The following is a 25,946-nucleotide window of genomic DNA, read 5'->3' as shown; positions in this document are numbered from 1 at the left end:
GCAGAGAGAAGAGGAATGGTTTAATACCAGCTGAACCCTGCAGAGAGAAGAGGTATGGTTTAATACCGGCTGAACCCTGCAGAGAGAAGAGGTATGGTTTAATACCAGCTGAACCCTGCAGAGAGGAGAGGTATGGTTTAATACCGGCTGAACCCTGCAGAGAGAAGAGGAATCGTTAATACTGGCTGAACCCTACAGAGAGAAGAGGTATGGTTTAATACTGGCTGAACCCTACAGAGAGAAGAGGTATGGTTTAATACCGGCTGAACCCTGCAGAGAGGAGAGGTATGGTTTAATACCGGCTGAACCCTGCAGAGAGGAGAGGAATGGTTTAATACCAGCTGAACCCTGCAGAGAGAAGAGGTATGGTTTAATACCAGCTGAACCCTGCAGAGAGGAGAGGTATGGTTTAATACCGGCTGAACCCTGCAGAGAGGAGAGGAATGGTTTAATACCAGCTGAACCCTGCAGAGAGGAGAGGTATGGTTTAATACCAGCTGAACCCTGCAGAGAATAGACATATGGTTTAATACCGGCTGAACCCTGCAGAGAGAAGAGGAATGGTTTAATACCGGCTGAACCCTGCAGAGAGAAGAGGTATGGTTTAATACCAGCTGAACCCTGCAGAGAGAAGAGGAATGGTTTAATACCAGCTGAACCCTGCAGAGAGAAGAGGTATGGTTTAATACCGGCTGAACCCTGCAGAGAGAAGAGGTATGGTTTAATACCAGCTGAACCCTGCAGAGAGGAGAGGTATGGTTTAATACCGGCTGAACCCTGCAGAGAGAAGAGGAATCGTTAATACTGGCTGAACCCTACAGAGAGAAGAGGTATGGTTTAATACTGGCTGAACCCTACAGAGAGAAGAGGTATGGTTTAATACCGGCTGAACCCTGCAGAGAGGAGAGGTATGGTTTAATACCGGCTGAACCCTGCAGAGAGGAGAGGTATGGTTTAATACCGGCTGAACCCTGCAGAGAGGAGAGGAATGGTTTAATACCAGCTGAACCCTGCAGAGAGGAGAGGAATGGTTTAATACCAGCTGAACCCTGCAGAGAGAATAGACGTATGGTTTAATAGATGTGCTTCTGGTTTTAACATTTTTTATATATTTGTATTTTTGACGTGTAGTAGAATCTATTTATTTTGTGCTTCCATGTAGAAAAGGAACACTTTGTAAATGCAAAGCAATCATTTCTTCAAAAAAACAACATTGAAGTGTTATTACCTCATCCCATTTCTCATGTTAAATCTCTCACCTCGTATCATTTGAACTTTTTACTGCAGTGGGCTAAATCAGGGTCACGCAGAGTGTTTCTTGGTAGTCTTAAACAAATCTACTTTGAAACAAAAAGTCTAAACCTCACACACATGGTTATGGGCTTTAAAAAAAGAAGAACCATATCAACTGAGAGACAACCTTGGCGTTGCAGATTGCGTGTATGTACCACCACATCTCACCACTAAGAGGCGCTCTCGTTCCACTGTAGCCACAGCAGTGCTGGTGTGTGTTCTGTGCGTAGTAGTGAGGTTGCTGCTTGGGTAATACCAGGAGATTTCAAGGTTTCTAACGATGGATCCACTCCACAGTCGTAGTAGTTGTAGCTAGTTGTAATGCTACAGCTGTCATAGTATTTGTAGCTCGTTTTAATGCTACAACTGTTATAGTAGTTGTAGCTAGCTGTAATGCTACAGCTGTTATTGTAGTTGTAGCTAGCTGTAAATCTACAGCTGTCATAGTATTTGTAGCTAGCTGTAATGCTACAGCTGTATAGTATTTGTAGCTAGCTGTAATGCTACAGCTGTCATAGTATTTGTAGCTAGTTGTAATGCTACAGCTGTCATAGTATTTGTAGCTTGCTGTAATGCTACAGCTGTATAGTATTTGTAGCTAGCTGTAATAGTAGTTATAGTATTTGTAGCTAGCTGTAATAGTAGTTATAGTATTTGTAGCTAGCTGTAATGCCACAGCTGTATAGTATTTGTAGCTAGCTGTAATAGTAGTTATAGTATTTGTAGCTAGCTGTAATAGTAGTTATAGTATTTGTAGCTAGCTGTAATGCTACAGCTGTATAGTATTTGTAGCTAGCTGTAATAGTAGTTATAGTATTTGTAGCTAGCTGTAATAGTAGTTATAGTATTTGTAGCTAGCTGTAATGCTACAGCTGTATAGTATTTGTAGCTAGCTGTAATAGTAGTTATAGTATTTGTAGCTAGCTGTAATAGTAGTCATAGTATTTGTAGCTAGCTGTAATAGTAGTTATAGTATTTGTAGCTAGCTGTAATAGTAGTCATAGTATTTGTAGCTAGCTGTAATAGTAGTCATAGTATTTGTAGCTAGCTGTAATAGTAGTTATAGTATTTGTAGCTAGCTGTAATAGTAGTCATAGTATTTGTAGCTAGCTGTAATAGTAGTTATAGTATTTGTAGCTAGCTGTAATAGTAGTCATAGTATTTGTAGCTAGCTGTAATAGTAGTTATAGTATTTGTAGCTAGCTGTAATAGTAGTCATAGTATTTGTAGCTAGCTGTAATAGTAGTTATAGTATTTGTAGCTAGCTGTAATGCTAAGGCAGTCATAGTATTTGTAGCTAGCTGTAATAATATTTGTAGCTAGTTATAGTAAGCTATAATGCTACAGCTGTTATTTTACCTTTTTTTAACCAGGCAAGTCAGTTAAGAACAAATTCTTATTTTCAATGACGGCCTGGGAACAGTGGGTTAACTGCCTGTTCAGGGGCAGAACGACAGACTTGTACCTTGTCAGCTCGGGGGTTTGAAATTGCAACCTTCCAGTGACTAGTCCAACGCTCTAACCACTAGGCTACCCTGGTGTGGTGAGGTATGGTGTGGTGTGGTGAGGTATGGTGTGGTGTGGTGTGGTGTGTTGAGGTGTGGTGAGGTATGGTGTGGTGTGGTGAGGTATGGTGTGGTTTGGTGAGGTGTGTAGAGGTGTGGTAGGTGAGGTGCACTATGGTGAGGTGTGGTGTGGTATGGTGAGGAATGATGATGTATGGTGAGGTGTGGTGTGGTATGGTGAGGTGTGGTGTGGTATGTGAGGTGTGGTGATGTCTGTATAGGTGTGGTGAGGTAGATGATGTGTGGTGTGGTGTGGTAGGAGATGTGTGTAGAGGTGTGGTAGGTGATGTGCGCTATGGTGAGGTGTGGTAGGTGATGTGTGGTATGGTATGGTGAGGAATGATGATGTATGGTGAGGTGTGGTGTGGTGAGGTGTGGTGTGGTGATGTGTGTAGAGGAATGGTGAGGTAGGTGATGTGTGGTGTGGTGTGGTGTGGTAGGTGATGTGTGGTGTGGTAGGTGATGTGTGGTAGGTGATGTGTGGTATGGTGAGGTGTGGTATGGTATGGTGAGGAATGATGATGTATGGTGAGGTGTGGTGTGGTGAGGTAGGTGATGTGTGGTGTGGTGTGGTGTGGTAGGTGATGTGTGGTGTGGTGAGGTGAAGTGTGGTGTGGTGTGGTGAGGGGTTGTGAAGGGTTGTCAGGTGTGGTGTGGTGAGGTGAGGTGTGGTGTGGTGTGGTGTGGTAGGTTTGGTGTGGTGAGGTGTGGTAGGTGATGTGTGGTGTGGTATGTGAGGTGATGTGTGGTACGCTATAGTAATATATTGTAGATACGGTATGCCTCCAGCCCCAGGTCCTACCATGGCAAATCCCACGTCAGCCTTCTTCAGGGCTGGCCCATCGTTAGTCCCGTCTCCTGTCACCGCAACCACCTGTCTCTGGTCTGTCAAGCAGCTGTCTATGATGCCTAGAGGACACAACCCAACACATAGGAGTTCAGTAAGGGCAACCACACTCAGAAGAACAGGAGAAGAGCAGAGAAGATAAGAGAAGAGCAGGGAAGGGCAGAGGAGAGAAAAGAAGGGAAGAGAAGAGAAGAGCAGAGCAGGGAAGAGAAGAGCAGGGAAGGGCAGAGAAGAGAAGAGAAGGGAAGAGAAGAGAAGAGAAGAGAAGAGAAGAGAAGAGAAGAGAAGAGAAGAGAAGAGAAGAGAAGAGAAGAGAAGAGCAGAGCAGAGAAGAGAAGAGAAGAGAAGAGACGAGAAGAGAAGAGCAGAGCAGAGCAGGGAAGAGAAGAGAAGAACAGAGAAGGGCAGAGAAGAGAAAATTAGAGAAGAGCAGAGAAGAGAAGGGCAGGGAAGAGAAGAGCAGGGAAGGGCAGAGACGAGAAGAGCAAGGAAGGGCAGAGAAGAGAAGAGAAGAACAGAGAAGAGAAATTAGAGAAGAGCAGAGAAGAGCAGAGCAGGGAAGAGAAGAGAAGAGTAGGGAAGAGAGTAGAAGAACAGAGAAGGGCAGAGAAGAGAAGAACAGAGAAGAGAAATTAGAGAAGAGAAGAGAAGTGCAGAGCAGGGAAGAGAAGAGAAGAACAGAGAAGGGCAGAGAAGAGAAAATTAGAGAAGAGTAGAGAAGAGAAGGGCAGAGACGAGAAGAGCAGGGAAGGGCAGAGAAGAAAAGAGAAGAACAGAGAAGAGAAATTAGAGAAGAGCAGAGAAGAGCAGAGCAGGGAAGAGAAGAGAAGTGCAGGGAAGAGAAGAGAAGAACAGAGAAGGGCAGAGAAGAGAAATTAGAGAAGAGCAGAGCAGGGAAGAGAAGAGAAGAACAGAGAAGGGCAGAGAAGAACAGAGAAGGGCAGAGAAGAGACAATTAGAGAAGAGCAGAGAAGAGAAGGGCAGAGACGAGAAGAGCAGGGAAGAGAAATTAGAGAAGAGCAGGACAGAGAAGAGAAGAGAAGAGAAAGACAGAGAAGGGCAGAATACAATAGACTAGAATAGAATGTGTATCTTTCCCCCAAGGGAACTTCATGTTGACATTCATGTTGACATGGTTCAGACAGTTGACATACACAGCAGGACAATCGTGTGGTACAGGACACGGCTAGTAGACAAACCTAGAGACCCTCCTCGCTCACCTTTAACCAATGTGTGTTTATCAGTAGGGGAGGATCTAGCCAGGACTCGCAGTTTAGGCCACACCTTGTCCATGCGCTCCTGCTCAACCTGTAGCAAAGAGTAAAAAAGGGTACTTTGTGTTTGTTTTTTCCGACTGTGTTTTATATCTCTGTTTTTATGCGTTTTCATGTTGTATTGAACGTGTTTATATGTTTGTAATGAAAGGGTTCATCTGTAAAAAAAAAGAATTGATCTTGGTCTTAGCATGACTAGCCCACCTATAATTTAGCCCAAACAACTACCTCTTTCCCTACTGTATTTATTTATTTTGCTCCTTTGCACCCCATTATTTGTATTTCCACTTTGCACATTCTTCCACTGCAAATCTACCATTGCAGTGTTTTACTTGCTATATTGTATTTACTTTGCCACCATGGCCTTTTTTTGCCTTTACCTCCCTTATCTCACCTCATTTGCTCACATTGTAAATAGACTTGTTTATACTGTATTATTGACTGTATGTTTGTTTTACTCCATGTGTAACTCGTTGTATGTGTCGGACTGCTTTGCTTTATCTTGGCCAGGTCGCAATTGTAAATGAGAACTTGTTCTCAACTTGCCTACCTGGTTAAATAAAGGTAAAAAATTTTTTTTTTTTTTTAAATGACTCTGTCAAAATATAGGTTAAATCAATAACAACATTTCAGAGTCCTGAAGGTCTTTTATCCTGACGGGACATACAGTAGACTCCTGACAGATCAACCAGCGGAGAATGTATGTAGTATCGCAGGGGGTTTAAACCTCTCCTCTGGGACCCCTTACAGCAGGGACTCCTTACAGCAGGGGGTTTAAACCTCTCCTCTGGGACCCCTTACAGCAGGGACTCCTTACAGCAGGGGGTTTAAACCTCTCCTCTGGGACCCCTTACAGCAGGGACCCCTTACAGCAGGGGGTTTAAACCTCTCCTCAGGGACTCCTTACAGCAGGGGGTTTAAACCTCTCCTCAGGGACTCCTTACAGCAGGGAGTTTAAACCTCTCCTCAGGGACTCCTTACAGCAGGGGGTTTAAACCTCTCCTCAGGGACTCCTTACAGCAGGGGGTTTAAACCTCTCCTCAGGGACTCCCTACAGCAGGGGGTTTAAACCTCTCCTCAGGGACTCCCTACAGCAGGGGGTTTAAACCTCTCCTCAGGGACTCCTTACAGCAGGGACTCTTTACAGCAGGGGGTTTAAACCTCTCCTCAGGGACTCCTTACAGCAGGGGGTTTAAACCTCTCCTCAGGGACTCCTTACAGCAGGGACTCCTTACAGCAGGGGGTTTAAACCTCTCCTCAGGGACTCCCTACAGCAGGGGGTTTAAACCTCTCCTCAGGGACTCCCTACAGCAGGGGGTTTAAACCTCTCCTCAGGGACTCCTTACAGCAGGGACTCTTTACAGCAGGGGGTTTAAACCTCTCCTCAGGGACTCCTTACAGCAGGGGGTTTAAACCTCTCCTCAGGGACTCCTTACAGCAGGGACTCTTTACAGCAGGGGGTTTAAACCTCTCCTCAGGGACTCCTTACAGCAGGGGGTTTAAACCTCTCCTCAGGGACTCCTTACAGCAGGGACTCCTCACAGCAGAGGGTTTAAACCTCTCCTCAGGGACTCCTTACAGCAGGGGGTTTAAACCTCTCCTCAGGGACTCCTTACAGCAGGGACTCTTTACAGCAGGGGGTTTAAACCTCTCCTCGGGGACTCCTTACAGCAGGGGGTTTAAACCTCTCCTCAGGGACTCCTTACAGCAGGGGGTTTAAACCTCTCCTCAGGGACTCCCTACAGCAGGGACTCCTTACAGCAGGGGGTTTAAACCTCTCCTCAGGGACTCCCTACAGCAGGGACTCCTTACAGCAGGGGGTTTAAACCTCTCCTCAGGGACTCCCTACAGCAGGGGGTTTAAACCTCTCCTCAGGGACTCCCTACAGCAGGGGGTTTAAACCTCTCCTCAGGGACTCCTTACAGCAGGGGGTTTAAACCTCTCCTCAGGGACTCCCTACAGCAGGGGGTTTAAACCTCTCCTCAGGGTCTCCTTACAGCAGGGGGTTTAAACCTCTCCTCAGGGACTCCTTACAGCAGGAGGTTTAAACCTCTCCTCAGGGACTCCTTACAGCAGGAGGTTTAAACCTCTCCTCAGGGACTCCTTACAGCAGGAGGTTTAAACCTCTCCTCAGGGACTCCTTACAGCAGGGGGTTTAAACCTCTCCTCGGGGACTCCTCACAGCAGAGGGTTTAAACCTCTCCTCAGGGACTCCCTACAGCAGGGAGTTTAAACCTCTCCTCAGGGACTCCTTACAGCAGGGACTCCTTACAGCAGGGGGTTTAAACCTCTCCTCAGGGACTCCCTACAGCAGGGACTCCTTACAGCAGGGGGTTTAAACCTCTTCTCAGGGACTCCTTACAGCAGGGGGTTTAAACCTCTCCTCAGGGACTCCTTACAGCATAGGGTTTAAACCTCTCCTCAGGGACTCCCTACAGCAGGGGGTTTAAACCTCTCCTCAGGGACTCCTTACAGCAGAGGGTTTAAACCTCTCCTCAGGGACTCCCTACAGCAGGGGGTTTAAACCTCTCCTCAGGGACTCCTTACAGCAGAGGGTTTAAACCTCTCCTCAGGGACTCCCTACAGCAGGGAGTTTAAACCTCTCCTCAGGGACTCCTTACAGCAGGGGGTTTAAACCTCTCCTCAGGGACTCCTTACAGCAGGGGGTTTAAACCTCTCCTCAGGGACTCCTTACAGCAGGGACTCCTTACAGTAGGTGGTTTAAACCTCTCCTCAGGGACTCCCTACAGCAGGGACTCCTTACAGCAGGGGTTTTAAACCTCTCCTCAGGGACTCCTTACAGCAGGGGGTTTAAACCTCTCCTCAGGGACTCCCTACAGCAGGGGTTTAAACCTCTCCTCAGGGACTCCCTACAGCAGGTGGTTTAAACCTCTCCTCAGGGACTCCCTACAGCAGGGGGTTTAAACCTCTCCTCAGGGACTCCTTACAGCAGGGGGTTTAAACCTCTCCTCAGGGACTCCTTACAGCAGGGGGTTTAAACCTCTCCTCAGGGACTCCTTACAGCAGGGACTCCTTACAGCAGGGGGTTTAAACCTCTTCTCAGGGACTCCTTACAGCAGGGGGTTTAAACCTCTCCTCAGGGACTCCTTACATCAGAGGGTTTAAACCTCTCCTCAGGGACTCCCTACAGCAGGGGGTTTAAACCTCTCCTCAGGGACTCCTTACAGCAGAGGGTTTAAACCTCTCCTCAGGGACTCCCTACAGCAGGGGGTTTAAACCTCTCCTCAGGGACTCCTTACAGCAGAGGGTTTAAACCTCTCCTCAGGGACTCCCTACAGCAGGGGGTTTAAACCTCTCCTCAGGGACTCCTTACAGCAGAGGGTTTAAACCTCTCCTCAGAGACTCCCTACAGCAGGGAGTTTAAACCTCTCCTCAGGGACTCCTTACAGCAGGGGGTTTAAACCTCTCCTCAGGGACTCCTTACAGCAGGGGGTTTAAACCTCTCCTCAGGGACTCCTTACAGCAGGGACTCCTTACAACAGAGGGTTTAAACCTCTCCTCAGGGACTCCTTACAACAGAGGGTTTAAACCTCTCCTCAGGGACTCCTTACAGCAGGGGGTTTAAACCTCTCCTCAGGGACTCCTTACAGCAGGGACTCCTTACAGTAGGTGGTTTAAACCTCTCCTCAGGGACTCCCTACAGCAGGGACTCCTTACAGCAGGGGTTTTAAACCTCTCCTCAGGGACTCCTTACAGCAGGGGGTTTAAACCTCTCCTCAGGGACTCCCTACAGCAGGGGTTTAAACCTCTCCTCAGGGACTCCCTACAGCAGGTGGTTTAAACCTCTCCTCAGGGACTCCCTACAGCAGGGGGTTTAAACCTCTCCTCAGGGACTCCTTACAGCAGGGGGTTTAAACCTCTCCTCAGGGACTCCTTACAGCAGGGACTCCTTACAGCAGGGACCCCTTACAGCAGGGGTTTTAAACCTCTCCTCAGGGACTCCTTACAGCAGGGGGTTTAAACCTCTCCTCAGGGACTCCCTACAGCAGGGGTTTAAACCTCTCCTCAGGGACTCCCTACAGCAGGTGGTTTAAACCTCTCCTCAGGGACTCCCTACAGCAGGGGGTTTAAACCTCTCCTCAGGGACTCCTTACAGCAGGGGGTTTAAACCTCTCCTCAGGGACTCCCTACAGCAGGGGGTTTAAACCTCTCCTCAGGGACTCCCTACAGCAGGTGGTTTAAACCTCTCCTCAGGGACTCCCTACAGCAGGGGGTTTAAACCTCTCCTCAGGGACTCCCTACAGCAGGGGGTTTAAACCTCTCCTCAGGGACTCCCTACAGCAGGGGGTTTAAACCTCTCCTCAGGGACCAACAGATGTTTCGTTAAATAAGGTGTTCTAGTTGTGGAATATACCACAGCTGGGGGTCCCCGAGAAGAGGTTAGAAAACCCCTGTACTAGTCTACTGTCTACCCTGAACTACCATTACCACTGACCAACCCAACCCTCTTCCTCCTAGATATCTGTCTGGGAGATAACCCCTGTACAAGTCTACTGTCTACCATTACCCCTGACAAACCCAACCCTCTTCCCCCTAGATATCTGTCTGGGAGATAACCCCTGTACTAGTCTACTGTCTACCATTACCACTGGCCAATCCAACCCTCTTCCTCCTAGATAGCTGTCTGGGAGATTACCACTGACCAACCCAACCCTCTTCCTCCTAGATATCTGTCTGGGAGATAACCCCTGTACTAGTCTACTGTCTACCCTGAACTACCATTACCACTGACCAACCCAACCCTCTTCCTCCTAGATATCTGTCTGGAAGATTACCACTGACCAACCCAACCCTCTTCCTCCCAGATTTCTGTCTGGGAGAAACCCCTGTACCAGTCTACTGTCTACCATTACCACTGGCCAACCCAACCCTCTTCCTCCTAGATATCTGTCTGGGAGATAACCCCTGTACTAGTCTACTGTCTACCATTACCACTGGCCAACCCAACCCTCTTCCCCCTAGATAGCTGTCTGGGAGTGAACCCCTGTACAAGTCTACTGTCTACCCTGAACTACCATTACCACTGGCCAACCCAACCCTCTTCCTCCTAGATATCTGTCTGGGAGATAACCCCTGTACTAGTCTACTGTCTACCATTACCACTGACCAACCCAACCCTCTTCCTCCTAGATAGCTGTCTGGGAGATAACTCCTGTACTAGCTTACCTCTCCCTTCTCGTTGCGGATCCTCCTGTTGAACTCCTTGCCGTCGATACACAGGAAGTCTTCTCCAGGGTGGATGATGCCACACTTGATGGCGATGGCCCTGGCTGTGTTGATGTTGTCACCTGTCACCATGCGCACCGTGATGCCCGCACGCTGGCACCGCACAATAGCAGAAGGCACCTGGCGGGGCACACACACACACAAAGGTAAGCACAAACACACACACACACACACACACACACACACACACACACACACACACACACACACACACACACACACACACACACACACAGGTAAACACAAACACACACACAGGTAAGCACATTATCACACTGTAGAACAGAGTCCCTATATACATTATCACACTGTAGAACAGAGTCCCTAGATACATTATCACACTGTAGAATAGAGTCCCTATATACATTATCACACTGTAGAACAGAGTCCCTATATACATTATCACACTGTAGAACAGAGTCCCTATATACATTATCACACTGTAGAACAGAGTCTCTATATACATTATCACACTGTAGAACAGAGTCCCTATATACATTATCACACTGTAGAACAGAGTCCCCATATACATTATCACAGACAATATCCTTCATACTGTAGAACAGAGTCTCTATATACATTATCACAGACAATACCCTTGGTACTGTAAAACAGAGTCCATATATATATTATCACCCTTGGTACTGTAGAACAGTGAGTCCCTATATACAGTATCACAGACAATACCCTTGGTACTGTAGAACAGAGTCCCTATATACATTATCACAGACAATACCCTTGGTACTGTAGAACAGTGAGTCCCTATATACATTATCACAGACAATACCCTTCATACTGTAGAACAGTGAGTCCCTATATACATTATCACAGACAATACCCTTGGTATTGTAGAACAGTGAGTCCCTATATACAGTATCACAGACAATACCCTTGGTACTGTAGAACAGAGTCCCTATATACATTATCACAGACAATACCCTTGGTACTGTAGAACAGTGAGTCTATATTTACATTATCACAGACAATACCCTTGGTACTGTAGAACAGTGAGTCCCTATATACATTATCGCAGACAATACCCTTGGTACTGTAGAACAGAGTCCCTATATACATTATCACAGACAATACCCTTGGTACTGTAGAACAGTGAGTCCCTATATACATTATCGCAGACAATACCCTTGGTACTGTAGAACAGTGAGTCCCTATATACATTATCACAGACAATACCCTTGGTACTGTAGAACAGTGAGTCTCTATGTATTTCACACAGACTATATGTCATTTAGAATGACCTTGACTAATATTGTAGTACAGTGAGGGCATACAGGGAACACGCACACACACACACACACACACACACACACACACACACACACACACACACACACACACACACACACACACACACACACACACAATGTTTACATACCCTACATAATGTTTAATATTTACATACCCTACATTATTCATCTCATATGTATATGTATATACTGTACTCTATATCATCTACTGTATCCTTATGTAATACATGTATCACTAGCCACGTTAAACTATGCCACTTTGTTTACATACCCTACATTACTCATCTCATATGTATATACTGTACTCGATACCATCTACTGCATCTTGCCTATGCCGTTCTGTACCATCACTCATTCATATCTTTATGTACATATTCTTTATCCCTTTACACTTGTGTGTATAAGGTAGTAGTTTTGGAATTGTTAGGTTAGATTACTCGTTGGTTATTACTGCATTGTCGGAACTAGAAGCACAATTTTTTCGCTACACTCGCATTAACATCTGCTAACCATGTGTCTGTGACAAATAAATTTGATTTGAATCTGAATCTGAGCGAGTGAGGTTTAGGTCAGTGTGGGTGAGCCTTGCTCTCTATACCCCCATACCCTGCCATGCTAGCACCATCAGCAGGAGAACACCATCAGCAGGAGAACACTAGCATCATCAAAGGAGAACCACTGACACATAAGCCAGCTCCAGTGTCACAGATCCACACACAGCTAGCCAACTAGCACTGCAGCTACCGCTAATTTCTGCAGCATTGAAAGTCTCCAAGAACACAGTGGCCTCCATTGTTTTTAAATGGAAACGTTTGGGACCAAGAACCCAATGGTTACTCTGACAGAGCTCCAGAATTCCTCTGTGGTGATCGGAGAACCTTCCAGAAGGACAACCATCTCTGCAGCACTCCACCAATTAGGCATTTATGCTAGGGCGGGCAGACGGAAGCCACTCCTCAGTAAAAGGCACGACAACTCGCTTGGAGTTTGCCAAAAGGCACTTAAAGGACTCTCAGACCACGAAAAACAAGATTCTTTGGTCTAAAGAAACCAAGATTGAACTCTTTGGCCTAAATGTCACGTCTGGAGGAAACCTGGCACCATCAATACGGTGAAGCATGGTGGTGGCAGCATCAAGCTGTGAGGATGTTTTTCAGTGGCAGGGACTGGGAGACTAGTCAAGATCGTGGGAAAGATGAACGAAGCAAAATACATAGAGATCCTTGATGAAACCCTGCTCCAGAGCACTCAGGATCTCAGACTGGGGTGAAGGTTCAACTTCCAACAGGACAACAGGTGTGGCTTCGGGACAAGCCTCAATGTCCTTGAGTGACCCAGCCAGAGCCCGGACTTGAACCCTGTACAGTGACTGTGCAGTGACGCTCCCCATCCAACCTGACAGAGCTTGAGAGGATCCGCAGAGAAGAATGAGAGAAACTCCCCAAATACAGGTGCGCCAAGCTTGTAGCGTCATACCCAAGAAGACTTGAGGCTGTAATCTCTGTCCAAGGTGCTTCAACAAAGTACTGAGTAAGGAGTCTGAATACTTATGTAAATGTGATACTGTTTTTTTAATTTTGCAAAAATGCAAAAATGTCTAAAAACCTGTTTTTTCTTTGTCGTTATGGGGTACTGTGTGTAGATTGATGAGGGATTTAAAAAAAAGAGGCTGTAACGTAACAAAATGTGGAAGAAGTCAAAGGGTCTGAATACTTTCCGAGGGCTCTGTATCTGAATGTGTTTTCATCACTTTGCTAACTCACCACACATCAAGAAAAAAACTAAAACAGCCTGTGATGCTTTATTTTATTACAGAGGCACTCTAATGTAGGGAATAGGGTGCCATTGGAATAGGGTGCCATTGTAATAGGGTGCAATTGGAATAGGGTGCCATTGGAATAGGGTGCCATTGGGGACACAGCCCTCTTTCATTTAGAGCATCATAGGCAGCTAGCGTTGTGTGAGGAGGAGGAGGAGGTAAATACACATGGTTTAGTAGAGCGATGTGTTGGCTTTGCCTGTACAACATGATTATTCCTCCTACAGTAACCACCTCTCTCTCTCTCTCTCTCTCTCTCTCTCTCTCTCTCTCTCTCTCTCTCTCTCTCTCTCTCTCTCTCTCTCTCTCTCTCTCTCTTTCACACACACACACACACACACACACACACACACACACACACACACACACAAACACACACACACACACACACACACACAGGTAATCTCATTATTCAGTCTGATATACAGAGATGGGCTATGTCCCAAATGGCACCTAATTCCCCCTACGTAGTGCACAACTTTTGACCAGGATCCATAAGGGTAGTGCGCACTCTGTCGGGAATAGGGTGTGTTTTTTTTGGGGGGGGGGGGGGGGGGTGCGGACCCATATTTAAAAAAAACAGTCGATCAACACGTATCTGTGTTTTGACTTGTAATCAACGAAAAAAAAATTATTTGCCGCGTTGTTTGTGTGAAGTAGTTGCATTTTTCTCAGTCTAAGAGCAGATCCTCTGTTGACATAATGTGTTGGTATCATGTTTTTTTGTATGTTCTTCCTGTTACTATAACATAGTAAAACGGTTCATCAACATGGATGTATTTTAGTGGTATATTCCTGCTGTTATTGTTTGTATGATCTTGTTGGATTGTCGATTCCCTTGATATTCCAGGTGAATAATTAATGTCAGATAGTGCTTCCATGCCAGTCATCATGTACCGGAAGACAAAACACACAGAGATGCGTTTATACAACAGAGTAGGTCACGTCCCTGTCCATAATAGAAATACCATTTCTAGAACATGAACCAAAATGTACAGAACTACTGTGTAAAAAAAACAAACATGAGAATTCCATATTGAAACTTAATAGGATATCTGTGTAAATAATATGATCACAGATATATGGGACATGTTTCACTCGTGTTTCCAGTTATGAACATGAACCCAAACATAAAAAGGTGTATAGTACCGGAGATATGAAGCGAAACCTACAGTCCTGAAACTATTAACAAAGACACAATGCAAAAACCCCTGATGAAGGCAAATCCCGAAATGTAATTTGTAATCTTTATGCTGTTGAAATAAATCAAGTCATAATTTACTTGAACCAGTGGAGGCTCCTCAGGGGAGGAAGGGGAGGAGCATCCTCTTCAGGGAATTTTATAACATTTTTAATTGTAAAACATTATTAAAAAAGTTATCCTTAGATAAAAATACACTAAATATATTCCTGTCACCAAATAACTGAATAAAACACTATTTTGCAATGGTCTACAGTAGCCTCAGCAGCACTCTGTAGGGTAGCACCATGGTGTAGCCGGAGGACAGCTAGCTTCCATCCTCCTCTGGGCACATTGACTACAACACAAAACCTAGGAGGCTCATGGTTCTCATCCCCTTCCATAGACTTACACAGTAATTATGACAACTTACAGTTATGACAACTTCCAACCTATCAGAGTTCTGAAAGCGCGAACCACTGCTTTTAATCAGGGGAAGGTGTCTGGTAACATGATCGAATACAAACAGTGCAGCTATTCCCTCCGCAAGGCTATCAAACAAGCTAAGCGTCAGTACAGAGACAAAGTAGAATCTCAATTCAACGGCTCAGACACAAGAGGCATGTGGCAGGGTCTACAGTCAATCACGGACTACAGGAAGAAATCCAGCCCAGTCACGGACCAGGATGTCCTGCTCCCAGGCAGACTAAACAACTTTTTTGCCCGCTTTGAGGACAATACAGTGCCACTGACACGGCCGGCAACGAAAACATGCGGTCTCTCCTTCACTGCAGCCGAGGTGAGTAAGACATTTAAACGTGTTAACCCTCGCAAGGCTGCAGGCCCAGACGGCATCCCCAGCCGCGCCCTCAGAGCATGCGCAGACCAGCTGGCCGGTGTGTTTACGGACATATTCAATCAATCCCTATACCAGTCTGCTGTTCCCACATGCTTCAAGAGGGCCACCATTGTTCCTGTTCCCAAGAAAGCTAAGGTAACTGAGCTAAACGACTACCGCCCCGTAGCACTCACTTCCGTCATCATGAAGTGCTTTGAGAGACTAGTCAAGGACCATATCACCTCCACCCTACCTGACACCCTAGACCCACTCCAATTTGCTTACCGCCCAAATAGGTCCACAGACGATGCAATCTCAACCACACTGCACACTGCCCTAACCCATCTGGACAAGAGGAATACCTATGTGAGAATGCTGTTCATTGACTACAGCTCGGCATTCAACACCATAGTACCCTCCAAGCTCGTCATCAAGCTCGAGACCCTGGGTCTCGACCCCGCCCTGTGCAACTGGGTACTGGACTTCCTGACGGGCCGCCCCCAGGTGGTGAGGGTAGGCAACAACATCTCCTCCCCGCTGATCCTCAACACTGGGGCCCCACAAGGGTGCGTTCTGAGCCCTCTCCTGTACTCCCTGTTCACCCACGACTGCGTGGCCACGCACGCCTCCAACTCAATCATCAAGTTTGCGGACGACACAACAGTGGTAGGCTTGATTACCAACAACGACGAGACGGCCTACAGGGAGGAGGTGAGGGCCCTCGGAGTGTGGTGTCAGGAAAATAACCTCACACTCAACGTCAACAAAACTAAGGAGATGATTGTGGACTTCAGGAAACAGCAGAGGGAACACCCCCCTATCCACATCGATGGAACAGTAGTGGAGAGGGTAGCAAGTTTTAAGTTCCTCGGCATACACATCACAGACAAACTGAATTGGTCCACTCACACAGACAGCATTGTGAAGAAGGCGCAGCAGCGCCTCTTCAACCTCAGGAGGCTGAAGAAATTTGGCTTGTCACCAAAAGCACTCACAAACTTCTACAGATGCACAATCGAGAGCATCCTGGCGGGCTGTATCACCGCCTGGTACGGCAACTGCTCCGCCCTCAACCGTAAGGCTCTCCAGAGGGTGGTGAGGTCTGCACAACGCATCACCGGGGTCAAACTACCTGCCCTCCAGGACACCTACACCACCCGATGTCACAGGAAGGCCATCAAGATCATCAAGGACATCAACCACCCGAGCCACTGCCTGTTCACCCCGCTATCATCCAGAAGGCGAGGTCAGTACAGGTGCATCAAAGCTGGGACCGAGAGACTGAAAAACAGCTTCTATCTCAAGGCCATCAGACTGTTAAACAGCCACCACTAACATTGAGTGGCTGCTGCCAACACACTGACACTGACTCAACTCCAGCCACTTTAATAATGGGAACTGATGGGAAATGATGTAAATATATCACTAGCCACTTTAAACAATGCTACCTTATATAATGTTACTTACCCTACATTATTCATCTCATATGCATTCGTATATACTGTACTCTATATCATCGACTGTATCCTTATGTAATACATGTATCACTAGCCACTTTAAACTATGCCACTTTGTTTACATACTCATCTCATTTGTACATACTGTACTCGATACCATCTACTGTATCTTGCCTATGCTGCTCTGTACCATCACTCATTCATATATCCTTATGTACATATTCTTTATCCCCTTACACTGTGTACAAGACAGTAGTTTTGGAATTGTTAGTTAGATTACTCGTTGGTTATTACTGCATTGTCGGAACTAGAAGCACAAGCATTTCGCTACACTCGCATTAACATCTGCTAACCATGTGTATGTGACGAATAAAATTTGATTTGATTTGATTTGATTTGAGTTCTTGCTGCATGAACTGACATGTTGTCCACCCAATCAAAGTATCAGAGAATGAATCTAGTACTGAAATAACAGGCTACAGCTAGCTAGCACTGCAGTGTATAACATGTGGTGAGTAGTTGACTCAAAGAGAGAGAAAGACAAATAGTTGTAACAGTTTTTAACAAATTAATTTCTTACTAAATGAAGGAGAAAGCAAGAGAGAAATAGAGAGAGCGAGATTTCATAATTTATTTTTCACTTTCAGTTTATTTTACTTAGCTAGCAAATGCAGCCAGCTAGTTTAGTCTACTGAAACACCCTGCAAAAACAGAGGGATGCTATGTTAGCTAGCTGGCTATGACAGAAGGATGCTATGTTAGCTAGCTGGCTATGACAGAGGGATGCTATGTTAGCTAGCTGGCTATAACAGAGGGATGCTATGTTAGCTAGCTGGCTATAATAGTGGGATGCTATGTTAGCTAGCTGGCTATAGCAGAGGGATGCTATGTTAGCTAGCTGGCTATAACAGAGGGATGCTATGTTAGCTAGCTGGCTATAACAGAGGGATGCTATGTTAGCTAGCTGGCTATGACAGAGGGATGCTATGTTAGCTAGCTGGCTATAATAGAGGGATGCTATGTTAGCTAGCTGGCTATAACAGAGGGATGCTATGTTAGCTAGCTGGCTATGACAGAAGGATGCTATGTTAGCTAGCTGGCTATGACAGAAGGATGCTATGTTAGCTAGCTGGCTATAATAGAGGGATGCTATGTTAGCTAGCTGGCTATAACAGAGGGATGCTATGTTAGCTAGCTGGCTATAACAGAAGGATGCTATGTTAGCTAGCTGGCCATAACAGAGGGATGCTATGTTAGCTAGCTGGCTATAACAGAGGGATGCTGTGTTAGCTAGCTGGCTATGACAGAAGGATGCTATGTTAGCTAGCTGGCTATGACAGAGGGATGCTATGTTAGCTAGCTGGCAATGACTTTCCAGCACAACACTGGAACTCTTCCAAGTCAAGGTAAGCTTTTGGTATTACTAATTTATTGCCACTGGGGCCCACCAGTGTAACTGCTTACTGACTAACGTTACTGCATGATTGTAGCGGGTTTACTAACGTGTTAACGTTAATTCTATTAGCTACAGTTGACTATTTTGCCTGGTCACATACAGCTGATTCGGTTATGCATTGACGTCCCCAAACGAAGGGAAGAGAAGGAATGCAACGTGGCTGTTGTGTGTTTACGTGTGATCAGGGGTGTATTCATTCCGACCGATTCTGTTGAAAAACGTTTCTTAAACGGAAACAAACAGAACAAAACAGGGATAAACATACCTGAATTTGTCCAATATAAACTCTTGTTTGCAACTGTTGGACTAATGATTACACCCTAGATCAGCTAGATGCAGGCAAGAGTGTATTGTAAATAAGAATTTGTTCTTTAACTGACTTGCTTAGTTAAATAAAAGGTTAAATAAATATAAATAAAATATTGAATGTCATTGTCTGTGCACCTACATTGTAAACTTTCATTCATAGACTAGGTTGTAGCAACCTCATGATGGGTACAGGGAACATGTGGTAGCCTAAACCTATCGATGTTACATTGAACTGGGTGAATGGAATGTGAATGACAGTAGCCTAAACCTATCGATGTTACATTGAACTGGGTGAATGGAATATGAATGACAGTCATCCAATATGCTGGAATAGAAATAAGGCCACGGTCATGATTTTTTTTTTGTCCTCCTCAAATTTAAAAAAGGCCCTGATGGTGAAGTACGAGGCACATCGTCAGCACAGACAGGGTTCAAACAAAACAGACAATTCCAAGGTGACAGAAATCAGAACAGATTTCAGGACAGAAAAGGTCTACAGAAGTTACTGGGTATGACACACGTTTCCTAACCCAGTATATCCAAGATGAAGCCAAGTCCACTGCACCAATCAGAGTGCTCCTCAGGAAGGACATGGCAGTGGCACCCAGAACAACAAGCAGCACTGGAGAGACTGAAAAAAAAAGACATCTCCACTACTCCGTTGCTGAAATTCTTTTAATCCACAGGAAGAGAGTGAAATACAAGCTGATGCATCCAAAGATGGACCCCGGAGCTGTTCTGATGTCATTATGGGGTATTGTGATGTCATTATGGGGTATTGTGATGTCATTATGGGGTAAACAGCCTTTGCATCCAGAGCTCTGTCTGGGGCAGAACAAAATTATGCCCAGATAGAAAAAATAAGTCCTGGCAATCGTGTTCAGTATGTCTATGGTGTCCAGGTCAAAGTTCAATCTGACCACAAACCACTTGAGGCTATAATCGCCAAGCCTATTGGAAAGTCGCCTGCCCGTCTTCAAAGGATGCTGCTTCAAATACACAAATATGACAGTCACATCGCCAGGTAAAGTAGCATGTTAGTAGCAGACACGCTATCCAGGGCTGTACCCTAGACTGTCACACATGAATAGTGTGACCTCAGTGACGAAAAAAAATGTCATTTACGCAGTGTCCACACGTCAGCCACTGGAGGGCGCTGTTATGCAACAGCTGAGAGCAGTCAGATACAGCTGCTGAGGAACCTGCTGGCCAGACAAGAAGAAAAGTGCACCACTGAAAATGCAACCCTACTGGCACATCAGAGAGACTCTTTACATCGAAGATAATCCACTCCCGGTAAAACAAACGTATTATCATTCCCGAAGACTTTTAGAGCTGAGGTACTTATAAAGGGGCTCCACATTACACATCAGGGCATTCAACTCTCATGCCAGAGCTCTCATGTAATGACCAGGCCTCACTGATGATGTCCGAATGACGGTCGAATCGTGCACTTCCTGTCAAGACAAACCAAGCAGCAACCAAAAGGAACCACTTCCTACCACACACAATGGCTGACACTCCGTGGCAAGAAATCACAGTTGATATCTTTGACTTCCAAGGCTGCTTAATCATTCTGACAGTGGGGACTAATATTCCAAATGTCCAGACGTGCTGATGTAGCGTGGTTCATTCTGCGTTGTGTACTTTTTAATTAGGACGCAACTGAAGGTCTGTGAGTTGAATTATTTTTTATTTTTTTTCCCCCCTGCACACGAAGAGACACATGATGTTAACCCTTGGCGCAGTCCTAGCTCTCAGTCCTAGCTCTCAGTCCTAGCTCTCAGTCCTAGCTCTCAGTCCTAGCTCTCAGTCCTAGCTCTCAGTCCTAGCTCTCAGTCCTAGCTCTCAGGCACCTTGCTATGCCGAAGGTCAGGCAAAAGAGAACGCCAAAAGGAAGTAACAGGTGCTGCGAACATTCAATGCACAACAGCCCCACTATACAATACAAGGAAAATGATACAGAACATAATTCGGCCAAACTAAAAGACATACCTGCACATGAAGAGACAACACACATTATGTTAACCCTTGGCGCGGTCCTAGCTCTCAGGCCCCTGCACAAGCACACGGACACTCACTTAAAACACTGTCCCAAGTACTCACAAGTTACAATAGATACCCTAGTTAACGAGCTCGGTGAAACTTGTTAACATAAATCTTTATCTCGTCCACATTGTAACAAACTTATGGTAGCATAACAGCACATTGTGTAACATTACCACGGTTTTATATTGAACAATTTCGGAGCCAAGGACAACATACAGTGGGGCAAAAAAGTGTTTAGTCAGCCACCAACTGTGCAAGTTCTCCCACTTAAAAAGATGAGAGAGGCCTGTAATTTTCATCATAGGTACACTTCAACTATGACAGACAAAATGAGAAGAAAAAAAATCCAGAAAATCACATTGTAGGATTTGTAATTATTATTATTTTTTGCCCCACTGTACCTTGATAGCCGAAGGTCAGGCAAAGGAGAACAATAAGGGGGTATGGAAATACAGATAACCCGCGATGGGCCAAACCAAAATATACAATCACATTTATGTACAATATTGATATGAAAAAGTGTTTGTACACCAAAGAAAAACATGAGCTATGCAGCTGTAATTAAATATAAAATACACTGAATTATTATTATCAAATTATTAACATCCCCTCTTGACCTGGCCTATTTGAATTGGTCCTTGTGCGCAACTTGGCGCATCATCTAGGTCAACAACATCGCACTGCTACACTGAGGCAAGACATCGGGTACAGTCGTAGCAAAGTTTAAAGCTGTGTTTGTACCCTTTGCAAGTACTGAGATGGCTCAGTTTGCAAAAGAGATGCCGTTTTCAACATGATTCATTCTAGTACAGGGTTTTCCCCAGTCAAAGGGAATGGCTGAGAGAGGACCATTCAGTCAGTGGAAAAAAACATGCTCAAGTCGACAACACAGACAGGTGTTGACCCTCACACAGCTCTCCTGAACCTGAGAAACACACCTGTCCCCGGGTCTGCTACTCATGGGACTTGTTCCTACTCTCCAACCTACCCTCAAGTAAAACAGCCCTTCAGCCCGTTACTCCCCCCCCGAAAAAACAAATCCAGAGTGGATTGAAACGCAGAAGACAAGCTATGACAAAACCAGCGTCACCACTCCCTTGATTTTGGGAGGGAGAGAAAGAGTGTTCATGGAGCCATCCAGCATCCAGCATCAGTGGATCAGCATCATCATTCTCACCACTGAGAATCAGAGAACCGAGAAACAGAAAACATCTCAGACCTGAAAGAACAACCAGGTACAGGGACAATGAAGAGGAAGTCACAATCACTGTCACTCACACTCACTCTTATTCAGACCAGGAGGTCGAAGAGGCGACACAAAGAAACACAAATTAACACAGACAGAACATGACAAATGACAGATCACCAGAACCCCTCTGTCATAGAGACTCACACCAGTCAGATCACCAGAACCCCTGTGTCATAGAGACTCACACCAGTCAGATCACCAGAACCCCTCTGTCATAGAGACTCACACCAGTCAGATCACCAGAACCCCTCTGTCATAGAGACCCTGTCTTAGGTCAGTTAGGATCACCACTTTATTTTAAGAATGTGAAATGTCAGAATAATAGTAGAGATAATTATTTAATTCAGCTTTCATTTCTTTCATCACATTCCCAGTGGGTTAGAAGTTTACATACACTCAATTAGTATTTGGTAGCATTGCATTTGAATTGTTTAACTTGGGTCAAACCTTTCGGGTAGCCTTCCACAAGCTTCCCACAATAAGTTGGGTGAATTTTGGCCCATTCCTCCTCACAGAGCTGGTGTAACTGAGTCAGGTTTGTAGGCCTCCTTGCTCGCACATGCTTTTTCAGTTCTACCCACAAATTTTCTATAGAATTGAGGTCAGGGCTTTGTGATGGCCACTTCAATACCTTGACTTTGTTGTCCTTAAGCCATTTTGACACAACTTTGGAAGTATGCTTGGGGTCATTGTTCATTTGGAAGACCCATTTGCGACCAAGCTTTAACTGAAGTCTTGAGATGTTGCTTCAATATATCCACATAATTTTCCTACCTCATGATGCCATCTATTTTGTGAAGTGCACCAGTCCCTCCTGCAGCAAAGCACCCCCACAACATGATGCTGTCACCCCCGTGCTTCACAGTTGGGATGGTGTTCTCCGGCTTGCAAGCCTCCCCCTTTTTCCTCCAAACATAACGATGGCCATTATGGCCAAACAGTTCTATTTTTGTTTCCTCAGACCAGAGGACATTTCTCCAAAAAGTACAATATGTGTCCCCATGTGCAGTTGCAAACCGTAGTCTGTTTTTTCTACGGCGGTTTTGGAGCAGTGGCTTCTTCCTTGCTGAGCGGACTTTCAGGTTATGTCGATATAGGACCCATTATACTGTGGATATAGATACTCTTGTACCTGTTTCCTCCAGCATCTTCGCAAGGTTGTTTTGCACTTTTCGCACCAAAGTACATTTTTAAGTGGAAATACCAAACCTGCTGTGCAACAACAGGATGACCAAAATAAGATAGAGCATTTTTACCTATTCACCCCCCCCCCCCCCCCCCCCTCCATTCAACACAATTATCCTCGACAAATATAGACTTTCAGTGCAGATGTTGAATGAATCCTAATTTGCTTTGAGGGTGATTTAGGTACGCATGATGAAATAGAGCATAAAGGACAATTAGAGGAGAGGAGAGGAGAGATCAACCCCCCCCCCCCCCCCCCCCCCCCCCCCCCCCCCTCCCCATCTCTACTCTGAAGTACTGACACTGTAAAATATAAAGAGAATCTACCCAGGACCGTCACTCATTCTCCCGGAGCATGATTCTAGATAGATAGACATAGAATCTATGAAATACCTTCTGTGACGTTCATTCTTGTTCCATGTTCTATGATCAACAATGGGATATGCATTAGTAAAGTAGTATTGTGTCTGAACACAATATTGTATTTCAGTTATATTCCCAAAGCTAGTTAATTAAGCCATCACGTTTTAGTAGTACATTCTGAAAATGAAGCTGATTTCCTATTCGATGTTGCTTGGTTCTTTATTTGACCGTTTGTTATTCTGATCTTTTATTCTCAGGAAGATGTAGCTCTCCTGGAGTGGCCTACAACAGTCTGACAATTATACAGCAAGGCCCCGGAGAGAGAGTGAGAGAGAGAGAAAGAACGAGAGAGAGAGAGAAAGAAAGAACGAGAGAGAGAGAGAACGAGACAACGAGAGAGAGAGTGAATGAGACAACGAGAGAGAGAGAGCGAGAGAGAGAAAGAACGAGAGAGAGAGAGAACGAGACAACGAGAGAGAGAGAGAGAGAGAGAGAGAGAAAGAACGAGAGAGAGAGAGAACGAGACAACGAGAGAGAGAGAGAGAGAACGAGACAACGAGAGAGAGAGAGAACGAGACAACGAGAGAGAGAGAGAACGAGAGGAGAGAGAACGAGACAACGAGAGAGAGAGAGAGAGAGAGAGAACGAGACAACGAGAGAGAGAGAGAACGAGAGGGAGAGAACGAGAGAGGAGAGAACTCTCTCTACCAGCAGCAGTGAATCTCTTCTTATTCTCATGTTGTTTTGAATCATTCAACTACTTTACATCGGTTACCTACCTACCATTCAGTTACCTACCTACCATTCAGTTACCTACCTACCATTCAGTTACCTACCTACCATTCAGTTACCTACCTACCATTCAGTTACCTAACTACCATGCAGTTACCTACCTACCATTCAGTTACCTAACTACCATGCAGTTACCTAACTACCATTCAGTTACCTAACTACCATTCAGTTACCTACCTACCATTCAGTTACCTAACTACCATGCAGTTACCTAACTACCATTCAGTTACCTAACTACCATTCAGTTACCTACCTACCATTCAGTTACCTAACTACCTATATTTTATTTGCACCGATCATATTGATTGCTATATATTGTGGATTAGTATAATGGAGTAATTTCTTACTAAGAAAACTGGTTACAAATAGCACATACTTATCCTATCCCATACCTATGAGTTCCTACATATGAGAAGCCTTCACATCAGGTCTGACGGGGTCCTCTATGTCGACGTCACAGACAGAGGTCAGCTCACCGACACACACACTACATACACACACACACTACACACACACACACACACACACACACACACACACACACACACACACACACACACACACACACACACACACACACACACTACATACACACACACTACACACACACACACTACACACACACACACACTACACACACACACACACACTACACACACACACACTACACACACACACACACACACACTACACACACACACACACACACACACACACACACACTACATACACACACACTACACACACACACACACACACACACACACACACACACACACACACACACACACACACACACACACACACACACACACACACACACACACACTACATACACACACACTACACACACACACACTACACACACACACACACACACACACACACACACACACACACACACACACACACACACACACACTACATACACACACACTACACACACACACACTACACACACACACACACACACACACTACACACACACACACACACACACACACACACACACACACACACACACACACACACACACACACACACTACATACACACACACTACACACACACACACTACACACACACACACACACACACACTACACACACACACACACACACACACTACACACACACACACACACACACACACACACACAGTCCACCCAACCTACCTCTGGCCTGACAGGGTCCTCTATGCCGACCACGCAGACAGCCGTCAGCTCATTGAGGATATCGTTCTCGTTGTCCCAGAGGGGTTCTGGGTCGCCAGGGAAGTCACGGTACGCCACGCAGATGGTCCGCAGCCCGTCACACGCCATCGGCTCGATCACCTTCTTCACCATCTCGTCCTTGTCCCGGGGACGGAACACCCGCGGCTCGCCTTCCTGGTTCAGGATCTTAGTGCACCTGGGGGGGGGGGGGGGCAGAGGATAGAGGTCAGGGGTCAGAGGTTAGAGATCAAGGCCTAGGTAGTACCACTTTGCGAGCAGGGCTAAAGCCTTGAGGAGATCAGTGATGAACATCATAAATCACCAATCAATCCCCCAAAATCAAGCTGTAGTTCCTGTAGGCCCTCTGAGAACGATCTGAGAGAATCTTATCTAAGATCTCTAGAGGTGACTAGGAGGTAGAAGCTATGGGTGTCTTTCCTTTCTGGATTGGGTGCTGGAAACTGAAGTTGGAACCAAGATCCATCATGGACTCCATCCATAGACTCCATGGACTCAGACCTAGCTGTAAAACCACTCACTTCTTGA

The 25,946-nt window shown here is 45.6% G+C and overlaps 1 protein-coding gene across 11 annotated transcripts in view; it reads right to left on the bottom strand.

Annotated features, from left to right (window-relative positions):
* The window catches only part of atp2b2 (ATPase plasma membrane Ca2+ transporting 2), a 203,272-nt gene that overhangs the window by 20,061 nt on the left and 157,265 nt on the right, over positions 1-25,946 (bottom strand). For all 11 annotated transcript variants that reach the window (XR_005052685.1, XM_036984269.1, XM_036984274.1 and 8 more), the window contains 5 exons: positions 25,940-25,946; positions 25,362-25,596; positions 10,167-10,346; positions 4,926-5,013; positions 3,661-3,767 (listed from right to left, as the gene is read on the bottom strand). The exon at positions 25,940-25,946 is cut by the window's right edge and continues 100 nt beyond it. Coding sequence is in view for 10 of the 11 variants with exons in the window: in XM_036984269.1 (XP_036840164.1) it covers positions 3,661-3,767; positions 4,926-5,013; positions 10,167-10,346; positions 25,362-25,596; positions 25,940-25,946 (617 nt within the window). In the remaining variant the exon portion in view is untranslated. The remainder of the gene's footprint in view (positions 1-3,660; positions 3,768-4,925; positions 5,014-10,166; positions 10,347-25,361; positions 25,597-25,939) is intronic.

Source organism: Oncorhynchus mykiss, chromosome 7, assembly GCF_013265735.2.
Source record: "Oncorhynchus mykiss isolate Arlee chromosome 7, USDA_OmykA_1.1, whole genome shotgun sequence".
Lineage (NCBI taxonomy): Eukaryota > Metazoa > Chordata > Actinopteri > Salmoniformes > Salmonidae > Oncorhynchus > Oncorhynchus mykiss.
The sequence above is the reverse complement of the archived record's forward strand: the minus strand, read 5'-3'. Positions and strand labels throughout refer to the sequence as shown.